Here is a 27,096-nt window from a genome sequence, read left to right on the forward strand (position 1 = left end):
ACTATGAGGGCATTCCATTGGCTTCCTTTGTGCCATTCCAGACTAATTAATTGTGTGATTAAAAAAAAGCAACATAGGACATTAACTGTAGATGAAGATGGGAAGAAAGTGAAGTTCAATTGAGAGTTCCCACAGTGATGATTTCTCCCTTGAAGGCAGAGGTTTCCATTTATTAGATCCTCCGTTATCTAAAGTGAGAGATGGTAATAAAAAAAAGAAGCCCTTAGAGAGGGAGAGACTGGCGCAGAGAAATAGCAGGGAATCTGGGTAAATAAACCAACAGCGCAGTAAATGCAGCATTGCGGTTCTGCTGTGATATGAAACTGACTCTCATAAATAATATAGCTGAGTGTCGGCCGGCCTGCCAGGAGCCGGTACACTGCTCCTCACACTGGGGGAAACAAGGCTAAACAAACACTGTGCAAGTCAGGTCATAGGTGGCTAAACACACATCACAGTACAAGTATCAATCACTGCACTGGAAACATAACGTACACACCTGCGTGCACTAATACAAAGAAGTGAATAAAAATGTTGAGATAAAAACACAAGAGTCACTTTTACTCTCACATGTATGACCTTTATACCAGGCTCATTATTTTTGTATATTTTTGTGTAAACCTGTATTCAAGTATTTTTTATTTTTTAACCACAGCTACACACTGGCTGCGTGGCGTGAGCATGGCGTTTCTGTTGCGTGTCAGCTGCGTGGATGTTTCTATGTCTTTGCACACCAGAAACGTGTCTGATGCGGCGCTGCTGCTGCTAGCCTTGTCTGTACACATGTATGTTTCCCATTGATGAAATGAAATACCATGTTAAACATAAATATATACTGATTTGATTACAGCAAAGACAACGTTGGCAGTATTGACGGCAAAATAGGCTACAGAATATTTTGTTCTGTATTGACATGTGCAATATTTATTTATAATATTTTTTAAATGACATTTATATCTGCATTTATGTCAAAACCTAGAGAGTTTCAAACATCAAAATGTCATTTATTAATATGTATTTACAGACGTGCAGGCAGTTGAGACGTGCAGGCAGTGTGCAAGCTCTAACCTGTTAACATGGGAGCCGAAACAAGAACGGACACGCCACGCAGCTGACACGCTCACGCCACGCAGGCAGTGTGTAGCCGGCCTTAGGGTATGGTATCACCTTATAATTAATATGGTGTACGTTGCCAATTAACTTGTCAAGCTGACACAAAGAAACACATGTGTAGATGTATTTCTGTCCAAGTCCAACATTCACTCTGCTTATAGCTTTGTTTTGGTCTCTGACTGCTCGAGGAAATATCTGCCTATCTAGCGTGTTAATGCTGTTATGTTCACCATCTATTTGCAGGGGGTGTGCAGTGGGTATTTAGAGCTTTTTTTCACTGAAAACAGCTGCCTGATGAGAGCGGTGAGATTGAAACACAACAGTGAAACCGTGAGCCGTAAAAACAAAGCAATGGGCCAAAAGATGCTTCTTCTCCGTGGTGCTGAAGGGGCACGAAAGAGTCCAGGTAATTCTCTTTGGGTTTGTCACTTTTTCACACGTAGTCATTTGCTCCATGGTCAATATAAAAAATATTGATTAAAGCAGCTTAAAATACCATGTTTTGGTAGGTGTAGACTTTAAGTCGGTACGATTTTATCAGAATCCAAAAGAAAAACAATTTAAAAAGTAAGTAAAAGTGTTTTGATTGATAAAGAAAAACATATAACCACAAAATCTGCTATACAAAATGCTGGGTTGCAAGTGAATTTGAGGAATTTGTAGCTAAACACAAACACTCAAAATGTAAATACTAAAATCATTGCGCCTTACTCGACACAACTGTTTCCTTAATTTCTTTTATGTCTCATACATGCCAGGCAGTGAAGACAACAACCGCAGTGACAAAAAGTGACGTCAACTCATCTCACTGAGTGCAGAAAATTGACGAAGATGACAAATCCTCCTTATTAAAGCGGATTCTCTTTGAAAGACCATAAAAGTAACATAACATGTCAGCAACATCACAACAACTTAATTTGCACATGAAAGCAGCAGCGTTTTCTGTATAATGGCAGAACAGCCGCCGTGGCAGAAGGGCGACCAGAAACCAACAAGTGTATTTAAGCGCGATAGTTCCCCGTGGAGTGTGTGTGTGTGGATTACACCAATAAAAACAGACTATTATCATCGCTGCTCACAAGCAACACCGATTCCTCCCTGATGACTCCAACACAAAACACAGAAAGAAACGCATAAAAACGAGTGAGAAAGCGACCTGGGGGGTATTACTGAGAAGAGAATAGATACAAAACAAGTCACAGGCTTGTGTGTGTGTGTGTGTGTGTGTGTTTGTGTGTGTGGGGGGGGTTAGATGCGGCATCATTTCAAATATGAAATGATGCCGCATCTGTTGAGGCTTTAAGTGACATATCACTCCATTCCACTTTGTTTAGCATCACTTCGTCTGAGTTAATTGGTTCATGAGGAGCACTAATTAAGGGGGATGGCCTTGTTTATCGTCACGGCAACGCTCGTTAAGCGGAGAGATCTTTTTCTTCCTTCAGGACCGGTGACATTAACCCAACCTTCACAACTGTGGGTGAGGGGGATGCGTCAGTGTGTATTCACTTTCATATTCGACGTGGCAGCTACATCTAACAGCTCATGTGTAGCAGAGTGAAGCATGTGCACACAGCTTGACACCACTATAACACGCTGATACACTGGGGAAAAAAAAAACATACACAAACATACAAGCAAACGCGAGATGATGACCATAATGTGTCCTACCTCTCTACGTCGTGAGGCCCAGCAGGTCTGTTTGACTTTCCAAACCACAGCCGCGACCAGTAACAGAGACAGGAAACAGCTGGAGAGAGGACAGAGACACGGGGTTAGTCAATAAATCAATCAAAAACCAATGAATCCTTAGTTTTGCATGAAAGTATGCAAAAATAAGATGGTGCAACCAGCCGAAGTGGATTCATCTGCTTCTAATGTGGGCTCACGTCCATATTTCGGATTTCATTACAGCCTCAGAAGCAGTCCTCTAATATTGGGAATCAGCCATCTGATAACTATACTTAACACCTAAATGTTGATTCAATATGTATCTGACACATTGAAATAATATGCTGTAGCCACTGCATCTGTCACCCCTTCTTTTTCATGAGCTGTTTGGTCCAAATAGCCTACTGAATGTCCTGGTTCAAAACAGTTTATGTCTCCCCCATGAGGAATTCTAGTAATGACAACTATTCTGTGGGCGCTGCCACATAATATATGCATTCGGTGATTACGCTTCAAACCCCGCCCTCCTCCAGACAGTTGCTAGTAGCCAAGGAGGACACGGAGGATTAAAAAAACATGATGGACTCTTCAGAAGAGGTCATTATCTTCACTCGAGCTTCTGTGCGGGAAAGTCACCGGACGCCACAATCTTCTGAACATAGTCATACTGAGAAATACAGAGAGAGTTGTATGGAACTCATTGAATCATCCATGAATGTAACGGACGTTCATTATTATAACAAAGTTACACAATAACGCTTTAAAGACCCAGTGAAAATACACCGTGGGATACACCGTGTACTTACTGTAGTGGTAAATGAATACAGACACCACTATATGAAAAAAAGACTTGTGTTATCAGCCACATTTCCGCTACGAAAAACTATCTTTGATTTGTTGGACTCTTCTGTTTTCTTGGTAAATATTTGACAGTTTTACTCCTTCTCTTCTCTAGTACTATCTTATGCAACCAAAGTCTGAGAAGGGAAAAGAAAAAATGTTGCTATTGCTCACTACTTCTAGAAACATTCAACCTTTTAAAGGTCCCATGACATGGTGCTCTTTGGAGGCTTTTATATAGACCTTAGTGGTCCCCTAATACTGTATCTGAAGTCTCTTTTATATAGGCCTTAGTGGTCCCCTAATACTGTATCTGGGCGGGCAAAGCAGAGAAAGGGGAGGTAACCTTTCCCCTTATGATGTCATAAGGGGAAGATTCCAGATCGGCCCATCTGAGCTTTCATTTTCTCAAAGGCAGAGCAGGATACCCAGGGCTCGGTTTACACCTATCACCATTTCTAGCCACGGGGGGGGGGACCATAGGCAGGCTGGGGGAACTCACATTAATGTTATAAAACCTCATAAAGTGAAATTTTCATGCCATGGGACCTTTAATGGTGCACAAGTCAATAAGGTTAGCAGCCACTGCTTCAGACTCCATTTTGCGTACTTCTACATCGTGGGTGGTGATGGCGCAGTGGACATGACACATGCCTTTGGTGTGGGAGATCTGGGTTTAATTCCCACTGCGATACATCAACCAAAGTGTCCCTGAGCAAGTTACTTAACCGCGACTTACAATTGATTATGGCAGAGGGCATGCAGCCTCTGACATAATCAATCGTAAGTCACTTTGGATAAAAGCATCAGCTAAATGACATGTAATGTAATGTCTACAAGCCAATAATTACAACCAACAGAGGCTACTGTTGTCAAGAAATAAAGGGAACGGAAGAAAAATAATAATGAAAGAAAAAACATGAATGTTAATAACATGTTTCAATGTTTATAATGTCCTTTGTAGTTGTCCTTTTGACAATATGTTTCTGTACATTTCTAAACCATTATTTTATTGGTTTCAGACCAATAAATGTGGGTTGATCAATGAGCTGTGTAAGATTAAAATAGTCTGTAATGTTTTTAAGCTTTTTCCTTCCAGCCTAATCACTCCAATTGACATTAAAGTCCCCCATCAATATGACCTCTTTGTTAAAATCCAAATTATGAAGGAGATTTTTTAACTAATCATAAAACTCAAGCTTTGCTGAGGGTTTTCGATATAGACAGATGAAAGTAAATGCCATTTCAGCTGAAAGTGAAATGTTAACACCAACACATTCGATATCAGATTCCCTATGCCATTCAAATTGGTTTGCATTTAATAGTACTTTTCATGTATAATAAAACTCCCCCTCCCCTCCCATGATCTCTGTCTTTCCTAAAAACATCATATCCTGGCATGGCAATAAGGGCCTCCGAGGAGGAACGAGTTAACCAAGTCTCTGTCAGTCTGTCAGAATTTACAAGCAAGTTTTCCTGTTGTTCGCGTTTGGTTGCCATACTCCGAATATTTAGATGCCCACCAAACAACCCTTTAGCTTTGCATCGAGGGTCCCACACAGTTCAAGCCTGATTCGGCGTTTGGAAAAACTTTGTGCTGCGGTGTTTTTTCATCACGGGATTCCGAGATCTGATTGAAGGCATAGGTAATTTTAGGTCTACATCACGACGGTCCGGTATGTTTCGGGACTTACCACTGGAGATGCCAGTATTCCGCTCCTGCAACGAGATGACCCCCCCCAACACTGCCGCCGAAGTCCGTCGCGCTTGACACAGCCCTCCGCTGCTGACGCTCCGAGCCAGCGGCCAACGCCACCCCAGAAGACTCCATCCCAGCCCGCAGCCCAGGGCCAACAGCCACGGCAGCACAGGGGGTGAGTGGAAATAGGCCATTGATCGAGTACCGAACGGAGGCTGCTCTGGCAGCGCCAGGGGAGTGTAGGGCAGCGGTAGTACGGGCCCAGCATTGGCTACGAGCAAGTTGTTGAGGAGAGTTGACACCTTTGCGTATCCATTGTTGTTGAGTTTGGAATACAGCAGGTGTTGGCTACTGCCAACACAGGTGTTTTCTTTTTTAAAGCGATGTTGCACAGACAGCAACAACAGCGCAACAACGTATGGAACTATGATCCAGTGATGTAGTGAAAGTTTGGTCTTTGATGGTTTAGACAAACAGCACAAACAACACGTAGCACCTGACAGGCTACATGCGTGCATGTCTGCGTCCGCCATGTTTTCTCAATCATTGGGCAATTTCTTCAATTGTGTAACTCAATTCAGGGTCCAGAATCTGTAGAGAACAACAATTTGAAAACATGTATTTTATGCTTGTACTACTCTTTGTAGTTGTCCTTAAAAAACAAAACCTTCAAGCGCAAAAAGGAAAAAAGGAAATTACAGAACCACAATACTATCACAGAGCAGCATCTTCAAACTTGTTTACTATCCTCCAGCTCCAGTTTCCGGAGAGCAAAGACGACAAAGGAGAGAAACATTCTCGGAAGATTTGTGGCGAGATACAAAACCGCGGTGACCACAGGCAGCTGGGGATTTCAGGACAGCGAGAGGTCAACGAGCGACATGATGCTCTCTAACAAAGAACAAGGTCTCATGTACACACACATACACACTCTCAGCCTGAAAGTTCAATGTCTGGAGGGCAAAGTTATCCGGCCAAACACAAAGCTCCTCTCTCAACCAGAACTTCTGACAAGAACTCAAAACAAGCGCGCCCAAAGACTTAACAACAGGAAGCCCCGGAGAAACTGCTGAGGACAGCAGCTTAAAAACAATCGTCCTCTTCATCTAGTTGTGAGTGTGTGTGTGTGTGTGTGTGTGTGTGTATGTGATGTGTCCCCTTATGTTTCTATGTGAGGATGACAGCATTGTAAAGGATACTATCTGTGTGTGTGTGTGTGTGTGTGTGTGTGTGTGTGTGTGTGTGTGTGTGTGTGTGTGTGTGTGTGTGTGTGTGTGTGTGTGTAATGTGTCCCCTTGTGTCTGTATGTGAGGATGACAGCATTGTAAAGGGTACTGTGTGTGTGTGTGTGTGTGTGTGTGTGTGTGTGTGTGTGTGTGTGTGTGTGTGTGTGTGTGTGTGTGTGTGTGTGTGTAATGTGTCCCCCTGTGTCTCTATGTGAGGATGACAGCATTGTTAATGGTATTAGTGCTGTAATGAGCGTGACATTCTCAGAGCGGAGGCTGCGGTCAGTTTTTTTCTGTCTATAGCCGACCTCTCAGCTGCACTCAGGCACATCACAACCAGGAAATCTCCCCCCGGTCAGGAGGACAACATGCTCATTGCTGCTACTAGATGAAAACCATCCAGTTTTAAGACTCCCGACTTCTGACTTTTTCAAGATGATGTGATAAGTTTTCATTCAATAGACTTGAAACCCCCCGGACAAGATAAATATGTACACTTTACAGAAATGGTTCAACCCCGTTTGATCCTTTGCCACAAATGGCCAAAATCTCAGCGGAGGATTGTAAATAAGGCTGCACAATTAATCGCAATTTTATCAAAATCGCAATATGAACTAGTGCAATATCCAAATATGTGTCAAACCTTTCTAAAATAAAGTATCGTGGTGCTGCAGGGACGTCCTGGCCTACAAATCATATCCTACAGACTACAGGAAAAAATCTTGGTTTGATACAGATACTCGCAAACAAATCACACTTCAATCATTTTTATGTATATATATATTGTTTATTTTTTTCAATGAAAATGAGAATAAATACAAAAATGAATATCCAATATCATGAATCATATCGTAATCGCAACATCAGTCATAATATATATCGTGCAGCCCTAATTGGAAACCATAAATACATAAAGCGATCAAGAGGAGAGTTTCAGTTGTTGGTCATGGCACTTAAAGGAATACTTCACCCACAAAATAATCATTTGTATATCAATTACTTTCCCCGTGTTACCTTAAATTCTTAAAGTCAAAACATTCTTTTTTTCTTGCATGCCTCAATGGTGAACAAAGAATCCAAAAAAGATTTTGAAAAAGAATTCAAGGCAACACTTGGTGAGTAATTGATATACAAATGATCATTTTCAGGTTGACGTATTCCTAAAGTCTATCTTTGTGCACAGGTTTCTGATTTGGTCGGCAGCACTGTTACCGACAGCTAAAGTTGAAAACTAATTATACATCATTTTGCAATTACATTCATCATCTTTTGAAAAGAAAAAAATTGTGTCAAAATAGTTCCAATTACTCATGCTATTACCACACCTCATTTTCACGGGTTAACCAGAACAGACACCAGATAGACCAGGAACAGCCACTACACTGCATATTCCCTGGAACAATTCAAGCCAAGACAAATACACTCAGTAACTCCGTCGCAATGATTTTCCATTTTCAAAATGTACCTTTTAAAAACCCTCCACTGGCAAGGATTCAAATCCAATCAGGCCCAAGATTCCCCATTCAGTCTGTATTACCTCAGCTCACCATTAAAGGGCCACAGGGCCCGAGCTTAGCCATCTAACCAATGGGGCGGAGTGGCTAATTGTCGCTATTACCAAGGCATTAGGGGGAAGGATAAGGGGGAGGAGGGGAGGCTGGGAGGCTGGGAGTCCTGTGGGTTTGTTCACACTCCACTGAGCCTCTTGATAGGTTTGGGTTTAAGACTGTACAGCCACAGGTAATAGCAATCGAACTGATTAAACAGCCAGAGATTACGGGTAAGAATGTGTCTGGGTCCCTCTGAGAGCGTGTGCATGATAGTGTCCCTGCTCTTTTAAGTGGTGTGGCTTGGTTTAAACAAGCAACAGCAAGCATCCAAAAGCATAGCTAACACACACACACACACACACACACACACACACACACACACACACACACACACACACACACACACACACACGCGCAGGAGAACACAATGACACATCTGAACCACAGCGGGCAGAGTGAAAAATCAATAAGCTATTCGTTGAACATGAGCCACAGATAGCTCACAATCGGAAACAGCTTTCCATCTGCACAAGCAGCAAATCAAGTCTCAGTGTACAGACAGGCCGAACTGAGGCCTCTCGTCCTGAGAGGGATCACATGTGCAGTACCTAGGTAAGGACTACTAGCCAGTCAGAAGCAGAGTATGAGGGCGTGCCCTGACAGTACCTAGGTAAGGACTACTAGCCAGTCAGAAGCAGAGTATGAGGGCGTGCCCTGACAGTACCTAGGTAAGGACTACTAGCCAGTCAGAAGCAGAGTATGAGGGTGTGCCCTGACAGTACCTAGGTAAGGACTACTAGCCAGTCAGAAGCAGAGTATGAGGGCGTGCCATGCTAGCAGCTAGGTGAGCATTATGACGTGTGTTCCAAAGTGACCACGTTTGTCTCTGAAGTAAAGGCTGGACTACAATAGAGCTGTTTGGAGCAGTTTGTGAACAGTGTTTTCTGTTGGAGATGGTAAGTCCCTTTGGGGGGGACTTTGGGCTTTTTCACTTTGTAAACCTATAACATGCACAAAAAAGATATATAAGACAATAAAGGAAAGGGAAAAAGCCAAAAAGCACCCTATCCTTGCGTTTTTCACTTCAGCAAATGAGGATGTGAATTAAGTGAGCTGAAGTTCCGTGTACCAGATGGCTACTTTACACATATGTGAACATCCTAATAAACTCATTGCTATCCCACCCCATAAGGCTGCCAGAGATGCTCATAAGTCTTTGAGCTACAGTAGAGTACAAGTCAAGTCTCAAATCCACATATTTTGCATTCAGCGCTTTTTTTTTGTTTGGGCCTTGTTGTATGAAGTTTTTAAAGCCAAAGCTTCTAATGACTGAAACTAGCAGCTGCTGGTGCAGTCGACATGTTTGTCAGTCCCTCCAGAAAAACGGGATTATGCGATCGCATAATTCAATGCATAATCAGCCAAAGTCCGCATATTTATGCGCCGCATAAATTGCCGATTTCCGCGCAAAATATGCGGGGCTTGCATGATTTCATAACCCCCGCATTTTCGTTGCAAAAAAGTCCCATATATCTTAGCAGAAAGTTGAAAAATGTTGCGTTTACTTCACACAAGAGCAGCCATTTTCCCCTGTTGCCATGGGAACGTTATGAAGTGACGTAATTACGCGACGTGAACATCATCTAAAAGCTGCAAACCCCCCGATGAAGCCACGATGAAACCGAAGTTTTTGCCAGTTCCCAAATGAATGGAGCCTGTCTGAAAGATGATACTGTTGAACTTAAATGAATCCCAACAGGTTTGCTGATCCGGACTGTCTAGAAATATTCCAAAAGAAGGCATTCTTGCACGGCAGAAAGATGCAAAGCAACAGGATGAAATGTTATGTTCTACATATACGATTTATTTACCGAAAAGTGTATATTTGGATGCAACCCCCTTAAAATCACTAAAATTTTGATTGTATGTGGTGTTGTTCTCAAACTCTTTTCCTTCGGGAAACAACAACAAACTTCGAGCTAGTAAGCTACACGCTGAATATGTTATATATGTATATCATAAAGTTTTGATGGTGCAGTAAGGCAGGCCTGCTTCTTTTGGGGAATGATTGTCAAAATGTACAAAGAACATGTTTACGGCATTTCCTCTCTAACTGGGAAGTTTTGGTACAGATTGGTGGGACTGCTGTGGACGAAGTTCACACAGCATTACAGCAGTAAGAGCTAATGGCGTTTACTACCTGTAGCACACTCCTTTTAGGACGCTCACAATAATAGTATGCTCAGACTGGACAGGAATATTTCAAATGACTCCTCACATGTTTTGCACAGAGAATATCAGCTTCTGCCTTCAAACAGACGCTTTAGAGTTCATTCTTTTATTTGCATCAGACTTAAAAACTCCTTCATACATCAATCTATCCTATTGTTAAAACAGCTACATTAAATCCAGTGGAATATTTATTCAGGGTTACAAGTCTCCATGACCTTGTCTGTGTATATTGTTATACATGTATGCTTTGTTTCCTTACTTGGGTGTTTATGCCATTTGTGGTAATGTTTCATGTATGTCATTTGGTGTTATTCATCTTATGTATGTCTGTATGTATGTTTATGTCCTCTTTTTTTATACGATCTACTCGGGGATGCAAAAAGAATTTCAGCCCTGGCTGACAATAAAGTTGTATCAGTATGTAAAGTTGTAGAGCGTTTTTTTTTCTTTTTCTCCTATCCCAGAATGCATCTGTGGTGTAGCCAGACCTTACTCCACAGCGCTGTGGAGATAGAGCTGGCAATGCGAGACTAGTTACTCCCCAACACTGTGTGTAACAAGCAAAGACAGAGGTGTGCTCTAGTGCTGCATGCTGCTCTTCAAGACACAAGGGCGCAAAATGTCATGCGTACAGGAGCTGTGGAAGTCAGAATTTACTCCACATCACTCCTGCTCCTGTGTGTGTGTTAGTGCCAATTTGGTTGTACGTTTAAGCAAACAAAGCAACTCCTGAACCTGAAAAAGTGCAGACAAATGAAAGATTTTTGAACAAACAGACTACAATCCTGGTGGAAGAGGACGTTGATAGAGATGGTCATTTTGAAATGAAGTGGGCGAGCTCTGGGAGTCTCATGAGCCACTTAGTGCCGAGTAGCCTCTCTGCTGTTTTGGGAAAGAGAGAGAGGATGAGCGAGAGAGGAACTGATTGCTAATCAAGCGAGAGAGAGCTGGAAGTAATTGGACAGAGCTGAACTGAAGTGTCTCCAATTAGCATTTGAGGCTGTGGCGAGCGAGAGACATGAATGCTGTTTAACTATGGCCATTTTCTTTTTTTCTCTCCTTCATTTTGAGATGAGATGGAACACATGAGGAGGGATGGATGGAGGGAGGAAGGGAGACTTTTAAACTTTTTCAAATCTTTGTGGAAGGCAATTTCACAGCTTATCAGGGAGACACAGGAGGTAGAAACTTTGAGCAGTTAATTTTCTGAAAAAAAGAAAACTAAATATTTAATAAAACACAAAGTAGGCCTAGACCATGTTTGTCCTCTGGGCCATTACAGCACTGTGATAAAACGGTAAAATGATGTCAATAAAGGAGCCATGTACACAAAGGAAACTTCAAGTCAGTGTTGACTTTTTCAATATTTAACCCAGAGCACAATCTTTCGCTGGGCTTTCATTTGCCTACAGTAAAGTAACATACATTAACTATAAAATGTTAATCACACGTTGGATGCTAGGAGTGGATATTGTAGGAAAACACATTGACCGTGAACATTTTGTCAATATGTTCAGTATGAACGTTCAACGTTAGCAGATATGCAGTGAATGCAAAAGTTTCTTTATTATGTTAATACAACGTATGATTCAGGCCAGATAATGTTTCCTTCAAACGCATTAGATGATGACAGACAGATACATCAGTTGATAGACAATACAGATAGATGTCCAATCTATCATCTCAACCACTTCCTTCTATATTTGCTGCATATCTTTTCCTCTTCTCTTCCATCCCAGTGCCAGACTGCATCTCATCACTGTGCCTTCTGCCTATAGGCAACACACACACACACACACACACACACACACACACACACACACACACACACACACACACACACACACACACACACACACACACACACACATACCTCCTGACCACATCAGCACAGTGGAGCCAAAAGCAATATACATACCCAAACACACACATCTATGCAATGTAGACCCACTGGCACATATGCTCATAACACAACCTTTAGTATACAGTGTATGTACATGGACAAACAAATCCTGACAAGACAGAAAAGGATAAAGTTGATCTGTTGTACAGTCTTGAGTTACTTCTTTTGCGGAACTGAATAGTTTGACCACTACATCCATTTAAGCTCTAGCACTTCTTCTGCACTGGTTTTACTAAATCTGGTGCATGTGACGCACGTTTGAACTAAACATCGGTATATAGAATAATTAGACTTAGATGTACCTGGACACTAAAATGCTTGCATGCATTGAAAAACTTTGAAAAGGGCCGAGCTGTTGATGCGGATGAGTACTTTTCACTTTTGATAATTAGGTGCATTTTGCTTCTGATATAATATTTACATACGTTTGCGTTTACTTGAAGCTGCATTATTTACAGCACAGTGAACGTATTAGCACATAGTTAACGGTCACCAGCTAGATGCTAACTTTGTGTGTCTGTCCGTCTGTCATTTGGTGCTGTGCAGGTAGTGTACGGTGGGTTTATACATACAGTTAGAGTAGGTGTGACTGGACTACACAGTAAATATGCCACACAGCTAAAACTTTGAGCCAAAGTGTGTTTGTTTGTCAATACCTTTTAGTGTACATTGATTACATTGTGTGTTATTAATTGTAAAAATGATTCCCATCTCTGTTAGTCCATTAAAAACCAAAGAGCCAGACAAAGCAGTCCTTTTTCTGGGACTCCAGCTCGCTGTGCAGACAGGCAATGGATCTAATGAGAGAGTGTTTTGGGGAGAAAGTCTGGAATGAAGTCTGCTGTCTTCAGGCAAAATGCTGCCACTCAATTACGACACGGGACAAGTGTGTGTTTGTCTGAGTGTGTGTATTCATCTGTGTGATTGTGTATGCGCTCGTTGTTTCCTGTATTAGTGTGTATGTGCGTACATGCTTGTGTGTGTGTGTGTGTGTGTGTGTGTGTGTGTGTGTGTGTGTGAGACTGTGCAGCCATGTGAGGAAGTGAGCCATTTTTGTGCCCAGGGCCGGCTTCCGGACATCAGCGACCTTTAGGCCAGCATAGAGGGATGATGTCATCAGTAGGGGACAGCGGCGAGTTTTGCCGGGAGAGTTTGGTGTTTGTGTGCGTGTGTTTGTTAGTCACTGCTCTTCTGCACGGTACCAGACTCAGTGAGAAAAGGTTATGTGCTACGACTACAGGACTTTTTTTCTGTGGTGTTGGTTTACTTACTGCCCTTGTTATATAATGTGTTTTTTTTCTCTGCTGGAAAAGGTATTCAGGTCCTTAAACTTTTATAATAGTAGTGAATTAGTTAGGAGTAATGGGTGAGATCCAACAGCATTATAAATACATGACTATTACAAACTGTTTTATGATAAACATAACCCAACTGCTTATGGTGGCTTTATGGTAGTGACAATCTAATATAAATGTATCAAATATCAGTACAACTAAACCAGTCCCTCCAGAAAAACGTGATTATGCGATTGCATAATTCAATGCATAATCATTTATTCTTTTTTCAAATACGCAGCACTTTCGCCGCATAAATTGCCGATTTCCGCGCAAAATAAGCGGGGCTTGCATGATTTCATAACCCCCGCATTTTCGTTGCAAAAAAGTCCCATATATCTTAGCAGAAAGTTGAAAAATGTTGCGTTTACTTCACACAAGAGCAGCCATTTTCCCCTGTTGCCATGGGAACGTTATGAAGTGACGTGATTACGCGACGTGAACATCATCGAAAAGCTGCAAACCCCCCGATGAAGACATGACGCATATTCCATCGCATTTTTTAAGAAAACGTGCTGCATAATCAAGGATTTTTGCCCACAACAATCACAAAAAAACATTTTTCTGGAAGGACTGCTACACATACTTCCATTCTCATTTGGGAATTACTTTCGACATTTCCAGTTTACTGAGATGAGATTCATGAATGGTCTTTGATCCAAGTGAGTCAACAGGTAGGACAAAAAGTAGTAGGGGAGTATACAATTGGATGACCTTACTGAAAAGTAGTGAGTGAAATGTGGTTAAAAATAAAGTCTTTTGAGCTGCAACTCAGCAAATCATAGCTTACTGTAAGGTTGTCTAGAGTGTAATTCCATCAGCCGCGATGCATGGCGTCCCAGAAGCTTAATGTTAATGCAGTAAGCGGCTCTCCGCTCCTCTAAAGATACGCGCCTAGGGTTAGGCATCGTTTGGATTTTAATTCCAATTCTTCCTTTCGATTCTGATTCTTAACGATTCTCGATTCCGATTCTTTGAGGGGTGGAGTTGAAACGGGTCACATGCCTATTTTCACAAATAAGAGGAATGTTTTATTTTGATTCAATGGTGGGTTGCAGTTTCACAGTTTTTCGGACTAGACTAGAGACTAGACCGCTGCTTACTGTGCTTCAAGGCTGCAACACAACAAGCGCCTGGCCGCTTCGGAAACCAAAACTTGAGCTTATTGAATTGGGAAGCCATGATCGGATTTGAAACCAAATCCTCTAAATGATTCCAAACGATTCCAGTAAAGAAACGATTCTACTGGAATCGTAATTTTTGAAACGATTCCAAGTAGGAATCGGTTCTTGATGCCCAATCCTATACGCGCCAGGTCTATTGTTCACGAGAGCCGCGCTGTGTTCAACAGGCCGGGCAGCAAGTGGAAGGACATGAGAAGCCAGGAAATTTACCAAAAGACATCCCAATATCATAAACATCTCCTCTACAACACCATGGACAACGAGAGATTCATCTTGGAAGTGGAAAATATAAGGACAACGCAAGAAAACAGAAGGCATGGAGTTTAATTGCAGGAGTGCTTGGAGTGGAAAGTAGATACTAGCTTAATAAACACGGGATTGTTCTGTAAAGTACTCGTAGAGAGTCTTCAGTGTCGGTCGGGCAGGCGAGACGCTCCGCTTCTAACACGCTCGGTGAGATGCTCCCTGTGGTACGGTGAGTGGCGAAGGACGGAACAAAACCGTGGCGGAGCCGGAACGCGTCACTTCCGCGGCTGGTGGAATTTGGTGGTTATGCTGCTGCCACCTACTGTAAGTCAATGAGTTCAGCTTATGGCCCAGTTGTGCAAAAAGCCTCTGGGAAGTGAATCACTGAGCAAAGCCCCTGTGAGGAGCCGCTGGATGCTCTGCATATAACACAGTACATACAGTCAATAAGACAGACAGGAAACACTTACCTGAAGAAGGTGACAAAGAACTGCACAAGGTCCATGATGCTGTTGTGCTGAGAGAAAGCAATCTGTTGGACAAGGCAAAGAGAGAGAAAATATATACAGTTAACCGACGCGTCCAAGCGATGTTTGACAAAACTCCTACTCAAAAAGCGATATTACAAAAGTTCATTTTAGACATTGTTTTACTATTTAAATCATATATTACAGTACTTTGTGAACCTAAAGTCAAAAGTTAAGGTTTGTTTTCAAAAGAGATTTGAGGAATTTCAAAAAAATCATCTCTTTCCACATTCGGGAACAGAAAACGGAGTTTGTTGGCAAAAAAGCCCCAAAAAATAATCTTTAAAATGTTTGCCATCATTGCTCAATATATTGATTATCGTGTGTGTGTGTGTGTGCATTTATGCGTTTCTTTGCTCGGTTCTTTCTTCCTTTAAATTTGTAATACCGTATTGGTCTGTATATTATGAGATTTTTTTTCCTAGAAAACAAACCTGAAAAATATAATCGGGGTCTAGACTTTTTGCTGTTCAAGTCGCAGAATGTAAGGGACGTCACCTGTTTCAACAGCCAATGGAGAAGTCAGCTATAAACTATAGACATGAAATGATCTATGTCACTTAATTCTACACAACACAGAAATGCACAAGGTTATAGATGATACAAATGGATGTAGTTTACAAACAGTTTTAACGGATTGAGGAAGGACGACCTTCTAAATCTGTCGTAAAGATATTGTTTTGCACAAAGCAATCAAAACCTACCGACTATACGTAACTCTAAATTCAGCGAGTCCCTATGTAACTTTGCTTTCCCAAACGTGTTACAGAGCATCATGTGAAACTGATGCAATAACTGTGGAGGAACATCTTTGTAACCTTAGGCAATGTTCAGACCGCTTACATAAGGCCAACACTTTTCTTTCTGCCAAATACATTCTCAAATATTCTCTAACTCCTTGATACACACACACATATGCACGCGCACACACACACACACACACACACACACACACACACACACACACACACACACACACACACACACACAGGTTTGTGGCACTATCTTTGTGGGGACCCATCATTGACATAATGCATTCCCTAGCCCCTTACCCTAACCTTAACCATCACAACTAAATGCCTAACCTTAACCCTTACCCTCACCTTAACCATCACAACTAAATACCTAACCTTAACCCTAACCCTAACCTTAACCATCACAACTAAATACCTAACCTTAACCCTTACACTAACCTTAACCATCACAACTAAATACCTAACCTTACCCCTAACCCTAACCTTAACCATCACAACTAAATACCTAACCTTAACCCTAACCCTAACCTTAACCATCACAACTAAATACCTAACCTTAACCCTTACCCTAACCTTAACCATCACAACTAAATACCTAACCTTAACCCTTACCCTCACCCTAACCATAACGTAATTCTATCCCTAATCCTACAACCAAGTCTTTACCGTCAAACAGCCCTTTAAACTTGTGGGGTCCAGCATTTTGGCCCCACAAAGCTGTCGGGACCCCACAAGTATACTGGACTCCCGTTTTTGGACCCCACGGATATAGTAACACACACACACACACACACACACACACACACACACAGGTCATTGTAGGTTATTAGAAGATTAGCCTGTGAGAAAAAGCTTCTGAACTTTTGTGCTCTCCACTATTCTGCAGCACTTTGTTCAACTGAACCCCGACAAACCCACTGGATGTCACAGCACCACTAAATCCACTGACTGCACCATCCGTCATCATGTTGGCTGGTGCAGTGTGTGGCCCTCTGCTGTCCTGAACCACAGATCGGATAGATGTTGACTCAGATATCTGGCGATAGTGCTGAGATTTTAAGATATTGAATCATCTGCCTCCAACCAAATGCAATGGAAGTGAACAGGATTGTGTTGGTGCACCTTCAATTAATAAAATGACATTTGAGAATCTTCACTTTCTCGACACTGTCCCTCACTTTCCGCCCTCTGAGTGTTGCCTTTTCCTAAAATCCCTTCGCTTTGGGAAACAAAAACAAACTAGCAAGCTGCACGCTGAAAAGAGCTTGGTTCTTTTGGTGAATGATTGTAAAGATTTACAAAGAATATGTTTACGGCATTTACTACCTGGGACGTTTTGGGGCCGATTGGAGAGGATTGCTGTGGACGAAGTACACACGTCAATCCGCTGGTGGAACAAATGATGTTTAACCATGTATCCAGCTAATTTAAATAGCTAACGTTACTGTATTGTGTCAACAGGTAACTTCATTTAATATTGTATGTGGTGTTTTCTTTTCCGGGGTGCAAATGTTCCACCAGAACAAGTTCCCTCCCGAGACTATTTTGCAGAGCCACCATCGCTGCGTCTAGTCTTTTTATGTGTTGGATGAACTGAATCTCATAGAGCATGTGTTTTTATCTTAATTAAAGAATGGCAATATCACATAAAAAAAAACAAAAAAAAACTTTTTTTTCATGTTAAAATGTGCACATACTGTATGTTGCATCATTAAAATAAAAAAGTGTTAAACTTCCACTTGTTTCATCAGCATACACACCCACACACACCTTGTTTCATCCCTCAAAATATAACTCTGCAATCTGTCTTTATCAGCAGCCGTGTGTGTGTGTGTGTGTGTGTGTGTGTGTGTTTGTGCGCCCCTGTTTGTGTGTGTCAGAGATGCACCACGATGCTTCGGAACAAACTTTTGGCCCTCAGCTATGAAAACGCCTGAAAGCTATTGTTGTCCAAGTTTAAAATCCCTCATGTTAAGAGGATTATTTATTACAGACATAACAGATTTTCTTTACACGTTTCTGCCCTGTAGGAAGAAAACAGAGCAGAGTGTTCTGTTGGAAAGATCACCGATGCCTCGTTTCTGGATAGGTGGAGGAAGATGTGCATTCTGGAAAGAAATAGACCGAAGAATGCACATCGCGTTGACTATTGGCTCCAAACCGGACCAAACCACGGTCTCTCTCTCACACACACACACACACACACACACACACACACACACACACACACACAACCTCCCGCTAAGATGCTGTAAGACAATGTCCGATTCTTCCACTTGTTTGTAACTTAAGTGCATTTTAAGTGTCATTTTACGCCACTAGTTTTAAACAAAAGTAGACATTTCAATTTAAAAAAAATTAAAAATAAATGTAACAATGCTTTCAAAGCTCAATAAAAAAAGATACATACATCAAATAAAAAGTTATGAATTGGTTAGTTTGGTTTATTTCTTTTATTTGTGTACTCCATTATATTATTATTTCAATTATCAATCTGTACATTTTTGGCTGCTTTTAATCTATTCCTGGTCAATGTGTTTATGTTTATATGTTAATTTTATTTGATTTTTTATTGCTGCAAAAAAACAACAAAAATATGTTTGAAAAATACATATATTTTTTGTTTAATGGAAAGTACTTTGTAATCTGCATTGTGTTAGAACAAAAGAAGCTTCATTATTACTGTAGATGAGGACATGAATTGTAACATTTTGTTGTTTACACGTCTGTCAAGTCTTTGTCTTTTGTGTTGTCTCTAAGTTCAGGATCTGCATAATAAGGCTGCAATTTAACTTTCGACGTCTTACAAACGTTTCTCAGTGAGCCGTTTCATAAAGAAATCCGCCCCGTCAGACAGACCGGCACTCTATTCATTTTTACCTTAAGAGGTGACTAGTCTTGTTTCATTTTAATTGGCTTAAAGAAAAAAGTCTTGCATTTTACTTTGTGAAACTTTAAGACAGCGTGAAAGTGGTGCAGGTGAGGCCACCGATGTGCAAATTAGCCTGTGACATCACCTGATCGTCATGACAGGTGGACTGCCAGAGATCTGAAAAAACCCGGAGCAGCACTGCAGCGACTAACACGGACTATAAAGTATAAAACCACTGATAACAGGCCTCACAGTACATTTGACAGCAATATATTTCAAGCATGTTCGACATGGGAATAGCTTTGAATGGCCCTAATAGCCAGAAAGGCTGTATCTTTGTCTTTGGCGATTCCTCTGAGACTAGTTGGGAGGGGAAGAGAGAAAGAAATGGGGCAGAATGGGCTTAAGAGGTTTACCGGCATTTGTGCAGCAGGTAAAATGGCCTGACAGTGAAAAACCTGCTGGAAAGCTGATTCCGGTCCAGAGGGACGCAGCATTAATACAGGCATCAGGGAGAAAAGAGCCTGGCTTTGCATTCAGGCTTGCAATGCAGCAATCTACAGCATTACCACGAGACAATATAAAGACTTATCATAAATGGACTGTACATACACACACACACACACACACATACAGGAACACCAAAAGAAAAGAAATACATGCAAATATATTGGAAGAAAATACATTCAAAAATGAATGCAACAGATCATTCAGAAGATATGAAAACACAAAATACTTAATATAGTAAATGAATACAAACTCAAACATTCCTCCTAATGTAGCTCTCCCACACACACACACACACACACACACACACACACACACACACACACACACACACACAATGCCAACTCCAGCCAACAGTCATCATTTAAATTTACAACAACTGCAGTCGTTAAACACAACTACAGCATAATCAATAAGCTGTTTAGACCAAACCCTTTTCTTCTTGATCCACACCACTGCAGAGCCACAAACACACACACAGACACACACACACACACACACACACACACACACACACACACAAAGAATTTACAAATGAACATGCAAAACGTAATGCAAGCCAAAAGTTTTGCTAAAACAAACTGAATATATAATAGAAAAAGCAGTGCAGTGTTTAACTGGTGGTCATGTTACATCATGATGAGGAGCTCAAAAAGTCTGAAAGAGGTTGTGAAAGCATCTTTATGCTGCAATCACAATTTAGTGGACGAGAGCAGTCCTCCACAATGGAATTTACAACCAGATGTTGTAGAATGATGTTGTCCGAATAATTCACAGAGGTATCCACTGTATTTGGCTTGATTGCAGAACAGTCCAGTTAGACATCAGGAACACATGAGCTTCACTAGTCAACCTGTCGGGCACTTGCGTATTGATACTCTGGCCCTAGAACTCCTCCACAGACTCTAACACACCCACGATGTAACAATCCGCTAAACAAACTAGTACCATTACAATACAGATGTAACCTAGCTCCCTCGCACAAGAAAAGAAAACAAAGACAATCTGGACAACGAGAAGCTAAAAAACATGAATCCATGTGAATGCATCTGAATGGTTGGGAGGCTCTGTTGCCACTATGGTCATTCATTATGAAGTTTAAAGTTCCAATGCTTTTCGTAAACGCGTCTTACATTTAAAAAGTATGCCATATGTTAGTCTATATTATTTCGGCCGGATGTCCGGTAACTTCCACTTTATTTGTGTTGAAATTCTAAACTCTGGTGGATTTGTGAGGACTATGGTTAACTGCTCCTCAGATCTCTGCAGGGTAAATCCAGACAGCTAGCTAGACTATCTGTCCAACCTGAGCTTTCTCTCGCACGACTAAAACTACTTTTGAACGTACACACGTTCCACCAAAACAAGTTCCTTCCCGGCTTTTTTGCAGAGGCAACCGTCGGGTGCATAGCACCGCCCAAGACTTTTGTGATTGGTTTAAAGAAATGCCAATAAACTAGAGCATGTGTTTCTCCCATCCAGGAATGCTGGGTTGACTACCCAGACCCTCCTTCGCAGCACTGTGGAGGAAGGTCTGGATATGCGAGACTAGCCATATGTGTACCCTTGGCTCACTGGAAAAGATTGAAATGTATCCTTCAGTATATTTATTTATGTATTTGTATTTTATATTAAGATCGAAATGGCTTTATTGTTAGATACATGTTACTAATTTAATAAACCAAGTGTTTAATGTCCAGATTGGAGCTTCTGCAGCACGGTGTGAGGACTGCTGACACAGAGTTGCTTCTGATACAAAAGGCAACTCAAAAATGGCAACAAGGGAAATACTGCAGCAACGAAAAAGTCAGAATAATGACTCACAGACACATACCAACTGAAAAAATGCACACATTATGGTGGAAACACAAAACAGCAGCCATATTCCTTTTTTATACAATCTAATTGTTTTGAGATCATGGGTCAGCTGACTGTTGACTATATTTTCGTAATCTTGAAGCTTGAACAGCAATTACCACAGGAAAGAGAATAACAGAAAGGAAGTGTGTGTGTGTGTGGGGGGACAGAGGCAAAAGATGAGAGGAACAGGAATGATGTAAAGAGGACTCCAAGGACCCCGGCTCTGCAGTCCAGTCATTACTGAGGGCCTATGTTGGCCCTCTGGGTACCAGCCCAGGAGCTGTGACAGCAGTGGGCTGCCTTTCAAATCCCTAACCCTGAAACAAGGGCTGCTCCACCTGCCTGGGGCTGCTTGTTAAAACCTGGAATGAGAGTTTGGCTAATCAATAAGGGAAGGCAGAGAAACAGAAGAAAAAAAAAGAGAGCAACAAAAAGAAAGGAGAGAAAGAGCAGAGCAGGGGAAGAACGACAGGTGAAAAAGAGAAGCGAAGCTGAGGCAGAAGATGAATGGAGAGCTGGGGGATGATGACAGGGGAGCAGGAGAGCAGAAGATGGCGGGGAAAGATAATCAGTTCATTTACTCTTCTCGCCTAATCCTCATCGCGGCTGCAGGCTGATCAGATACACGGGGTAGAAGGCAGGAAGACAAGCCTGGAAAAGCTGTTCATCAATGAGACAACACTGAGAGACACTCACTCACGGCAGCAGTTTGAAGGAGCACGTGTTTTTTCCTTCCCCAAAGGTTCTCCCACTAGGAAAAAATAAAACTGCACTGATATATATGAGCTGGTTATTTGCTCTCCAACCAACATCACAGCTGGTTGTGGTCAGGTGTGGTCTGTCTCACATGTGAGGATACAGTTGTTTCAGCCGTTGCAGTTGAGTTCAGCCAACAAATGGTGACTGTCCTGCTGCGTTAAGTTTAAACACCAAAACGACTAGTTAAGATTAGAAAAAAAGATTATGGTTTTGGTTAAAACACCGGCTCCCTGTTAGCTCACCTGGTGGAGCGTGCGCCCCATATACTGAGGCTCAGTCCTTACCGCAGTGGCCTGAGTTTGAGTCCGACCCCCAACCGCCCCTTTGCTGCATTTCATCCGCTCTCTCTCCCCCATTTTGTCTTAAAGGCGTAACTCTCGCCAAAATGCAACCCGAGGGTCTTTTTGTGAATGTACCCGAGTCAAACTTTCGTTTAAAAGCATAATTAGGACGGAAACGGAAAATTTACTGTAATTTCGTTTTTCGGTCAAATGGCCTTTTGAATGGGAGTGCTAGTGGCGCTACTATGATCACATCAAAATAGCTATTTTTAAAACACTAAGAAGGCTCGACACAACATGAAACTTTGCTCCAAGTATCACCAGGGGCTCACAGCATTGAGAACATTGTTTTTGTACACAGAGTTTACTAAAAAGAAAGGTTTTGAACAACTCACGTTAGCAGTTGCTGTTTATGCTATCCGCCATTTTCCCAGTCCAAAATAGGCAATCTCTGAATGCGAATGAACGGACTCCATAGGAGGAAATGTCATTCTTATATGAGGCTCTTTTTTCAACTACAAGGTCAATATTGTTTTTCACTAACGACAACAACAAATTATCCGTGCATTTATATGGAACTAAGCTTTAGGAGCTTTCCATCTTATTCTCCTCCCTGTTACGCAAGATGGCGGCGAGCGGAAACAACAGCTAAGGTGAGTTGTTCAAAACCTTTCTTTTTAGTAAACTCTGGGTACACAAACAATGTTCTCAATGCTGGAGTTCATGTGTAGAGCCCCTGGTGATACTTGGAGCAAAGTTTCATGTTGTGTCGAGCCTTCTTAGTGTTTTAAAAATAGTGATTTTGATGCGATCATAGTAGTAGTAGTAGTAGTAGTAGTACCACTCCCATTCAAAAGGCCATTTGGCCGAAAAACGAAATTACGGTAAGTAATAATTATGCTTTTAAACGAAAGTTTGACTCGGTTACATTCACAAAAAGACCCCAGGTTGCATTTTGGCGAGAGTTACTCTTTAAGCTATCCTAACCTGAGAACATGAGAACAGCCTGATGTGAAATGAGAATAAACTGTACACTTGTTATTTTTTAGTCTAACTTTAGAGCCTAGCAGATGTAAGGTAAGATAGTGATGTGATAGTTCCATCAAATCAGTAATTTGTGTGTTTCAATTACAAATCATTCCTTCAAATTAATCATTCTTATGCTCAATTTATGCATTTAACTCTCACATTAATTCTCTCAAATAAATAACTCTCAACCTTGAAACAGTTCATTTTTCTCCTCACTTCACCTCTCCTCATCACCACATCTATTGGTTTTCTTCCTACAAGAAGTAATAATGTTTGGCACACGTTTTGACACCAGCATGTTAACAACTGTACATTTTAATCTTCCAGCGGCTGAAATGTGTTTACCACACACTCCTTCCTCAGTATTTGCATTTCATGAGGACCTAATGACCAAAGTGAGGCAGTTGCCGAGTGCCGCCTCCAACTACATGTTATGCAGATGAGCCCAGCTCTGCCATATGTGTGCACTTGTTAGAGGAGCTCACAGATGCCGCTCCCTCAAACAGGTGCTAAATGCCCACTTTTGGATCAATCTGCAGCTGAAACACCAGTAACAAACTGTAGTAAACATGATATAACCCCAGAGCAGTGCCTTTCCAGTTTTCACTTGTCGCGTATTAGTCAGATTTTCATTTTGTTTCTTGTCTGTTTACCGTGGAAAGTCATCTTCCATACGATCATATACAATTCATCTGTCGCTAACAGTAACTAAAATAAGATGGCATTGTTTTAACTAGAAATAACTAAATACCTTGGGGAAAAAAGCTTGTTAATGTCGCGTTTAATGAGCTCTATGTGTGAATAAAATATAATGCTGGATAGTTAAAGAAAATATGTAATAAATGAATTATGTGACAATGTAAAAATACACCATTTTTAATTATTGGTCAAACATTTACTACTTCAGCACTTAAACATTATATTGACCTGTAAACATGTAACAATGGCCAGGTAATAAAAGGGGTGTCATCAGCAATTTACCTGGTTAACAGTTATTATTTCTTTATTAAACCTCTATAAAGGATTAAAAATGCGGCCGACACGAACACACACACACCTATTAACTCAACAATAAAGCCGTAAAGTCTCTTTCAAAATCTTTCAACTCAGGACAGCGCCACTTCTCACGAATACAGATAGGATTGGAGATGGAAAGTTTAACTGACACGTAACCGCGATCAGCTTGGTAAGAAATTAAAAATGTCTAATATAGAGGTCGACCGATTAATTGGCCGATTTTTGGCATTTTTTTTACATAATCAGCATCGGCCAATATCCCAGTATATCAAGCCGATTAATAGGCAAGCAAATCTGTGGGCAGCCTAGTGTTAAAAACATGAATAGGCGACATTTTTTACAGCGCACCCAGACCAGCTGCCTCCAGCCCCTCCCCTCGTGAATTCTTGCGCCGTGTGTCTCGCACAGTCACTTCAGGCTCAGACGCTACCGTTAGCAGTAGCATGTTGCTGGTCTTCTTGTTAACTGTACTAATGAAACCGTACAAAACGCCGCGGCCACACCGCTGTGGAAGCTCCCCGAATGTCATTTATCAGAGTCTGGTTGTTACCCCTGTCCGTGGCAGTCTCATCCACTCCTATAACGGAGCTAACCGCTAACAGAGCTAACCGCTAACGGAGCTAATCGTTGCCTGTATCCATTAACTGCATCTTTGGACTCGAGCACGAATAAAACCCTTAATGTTATTAAACTGGCTGGACAAAGTTTTTGTACCATCAGCTCGTTTGATGACTGACTGCAGATTATGCCACAACTTTTTTGTGGACTAGAAAAATTTAATATTATTGCAACCTGTCCCTAAAACATAGCCTGTACCAGCCTAATTTTACCTGATGTTGCTGATGACTTCCTGTTTGCTTAAATGGGCAGCACTCAGCCTTCCCTCTCCTCTTGCACCCCATGGAATTTAATACTGCCTCAATGAGATGCATCAGATAGAACTCCTCCTGTGTGTGTGTGTGTGTGTGTGTGTGTGTGTGTGTGTGTGTGTGTGTGTGTGTGTCATACAGTTAACCATTTCTATATTTTGATCCAATAAAGGACACTTTGTAACTGACATGATCAGAGAGGGTGTGTGTGTGTGTGTGTGTGTGTGTGTGTGTGTGTGTGTGTGTCAGATATTGGATTAGGAGAGGCATCCTATTTAATGACAGCAGGCGCAGAGGATAATAAGTGACTGAGCACTACGCGGCAAATCAAATCATCCAACCAATCACGGCAGCCCTGAGATCGCCTGCAACAAAATGGCTGCTCACCTCTGACAGAAGGCTTTTAATCAGCTGGCCTATAGGCTGTGATGCATGGGGGATGCAAAGAGAGAGAGGGTAGAAGATGCAAAAGAACCGTGTTGTTCAGAAAAAATTACCAATGAGGAATCAACAGAGCAGAAACAAGTTCTTTAATCAGGCTGTTCATCTCCGTTATAACAGTCCTTTCTTGTTGAGATAACATTTTCTGCTGAATTACAATCAGAGATGTTTAAAATAAAGAAACAGTTACGGTCTCAAGTTATACAATTTCAAGCTAAATTAACAGTTAGTTCTTTCTAAACAGAAAGATGAAGAGAGAAACTGGGTCATGTTCCCACATGTTTGTGGGCTATATCAATAAAACATGATTTTTGGATTAGAAACAAATCCAGGCCAGTCCTAGTTTATGGGAAAAAAACAGTGTCAAAATTAACAAATTACAGTGATGATCTATATTTGCCTGTGCCATAGTTTGTTTCTGCACTTATTTTGATATTTCTATCCTGACAGTTCACTTTACGCGTATTGATTTTATAATTACATTTCATAATTGGAAGTTCCACCTTAAAAAAAGATACTTAATATTATATAACAGTTACAAAATGTTGGATATACATGTAAAGGAACTGTATGCTTTAAAACTAAGAAACAATCAACAACACATCATTTATATATTTAGACATTAATAGTCTATGTCTAAATCAGAGGGGAACCCGTTGGGCCTTCAAGGTATTCAGTGAAGGCCTGAGGAAAAATATTCATTTTCACAATCATTTTTGTACTCTTAAATTATTTTTTTCTGTTTTTATTCACTGAAATAGTAATACTGTCTAGATTGTTGTATACATGGATAAGTATTTTGGATACATTTATTTTCCTATAGCCAGCTTTGTGTTTCTGGTTTTCCAAAATAACCTTGAGTGTTGATTTTGTTATTTTATTATTATTATTATTATTATTATTATTTATTATTATTATTATTATTATCATCAGCACTGGGTGGACTACATAGATATGTATATACATATCCAACACAAAAAAAAGAATATGATAAATGGTACTGCTTTGTACGGTAATTAAGTGAAGGAATTGCGATAAAAGTTTAAAAAAGCAATAAAATAAAAAAATTACCTTTGTGTATTGTGAACAGAGACATATTTGTTATGGTTGTGACGCTATTTAGGGCAAATTAACTTTTAATTAACCTTTAATATGCTAAACTTCAATGTGACATAGGGATC

At 41.1% G+C, this 27,096-nt stretch overlaps 1 protein-coding gene across 1 annotated transcript in view; it reads right to left on the bottom strand.

Annotated features, from left to right (window-relative positions):
* Window positions 1-27,096, bottom strand: part of LOC144532834 (attractin-like protein 1) — a 287,336-nt gene that overhangs the window by 110,843 nt on the left and 149,397 nt on the right. The window contains exons 26-27 of the mRNA XM_078273772.1: window positions 15,469-15,530; window positions 2,785-2,863 (exon numbers count right to left, since the gene is read on the bottom strand). Of these exons, the coding sequence (XP_078129898.1) occupies window positions 2,785-2,863; window positions 15,469-15,530 (141 nt within the window). The remainder of the gene's footprint in view (window positions 1-2,784; window positions 2,864-15,468; window positions 15,531-27,096) is intronic.

The sequence above is a fragment of the Sander vitreus genome, chromosome 17 (assembly GCF_031162955.1).
Source record: "Sander vitreus isolate 19-12246 chromosome 17, sanVit1, whole genome shotgun sequence".
NCBI lineage: Eukaryota > Metazoa > Chordata > Actinopteri > Perciformes > Percidae > Sander > Sander vitreus.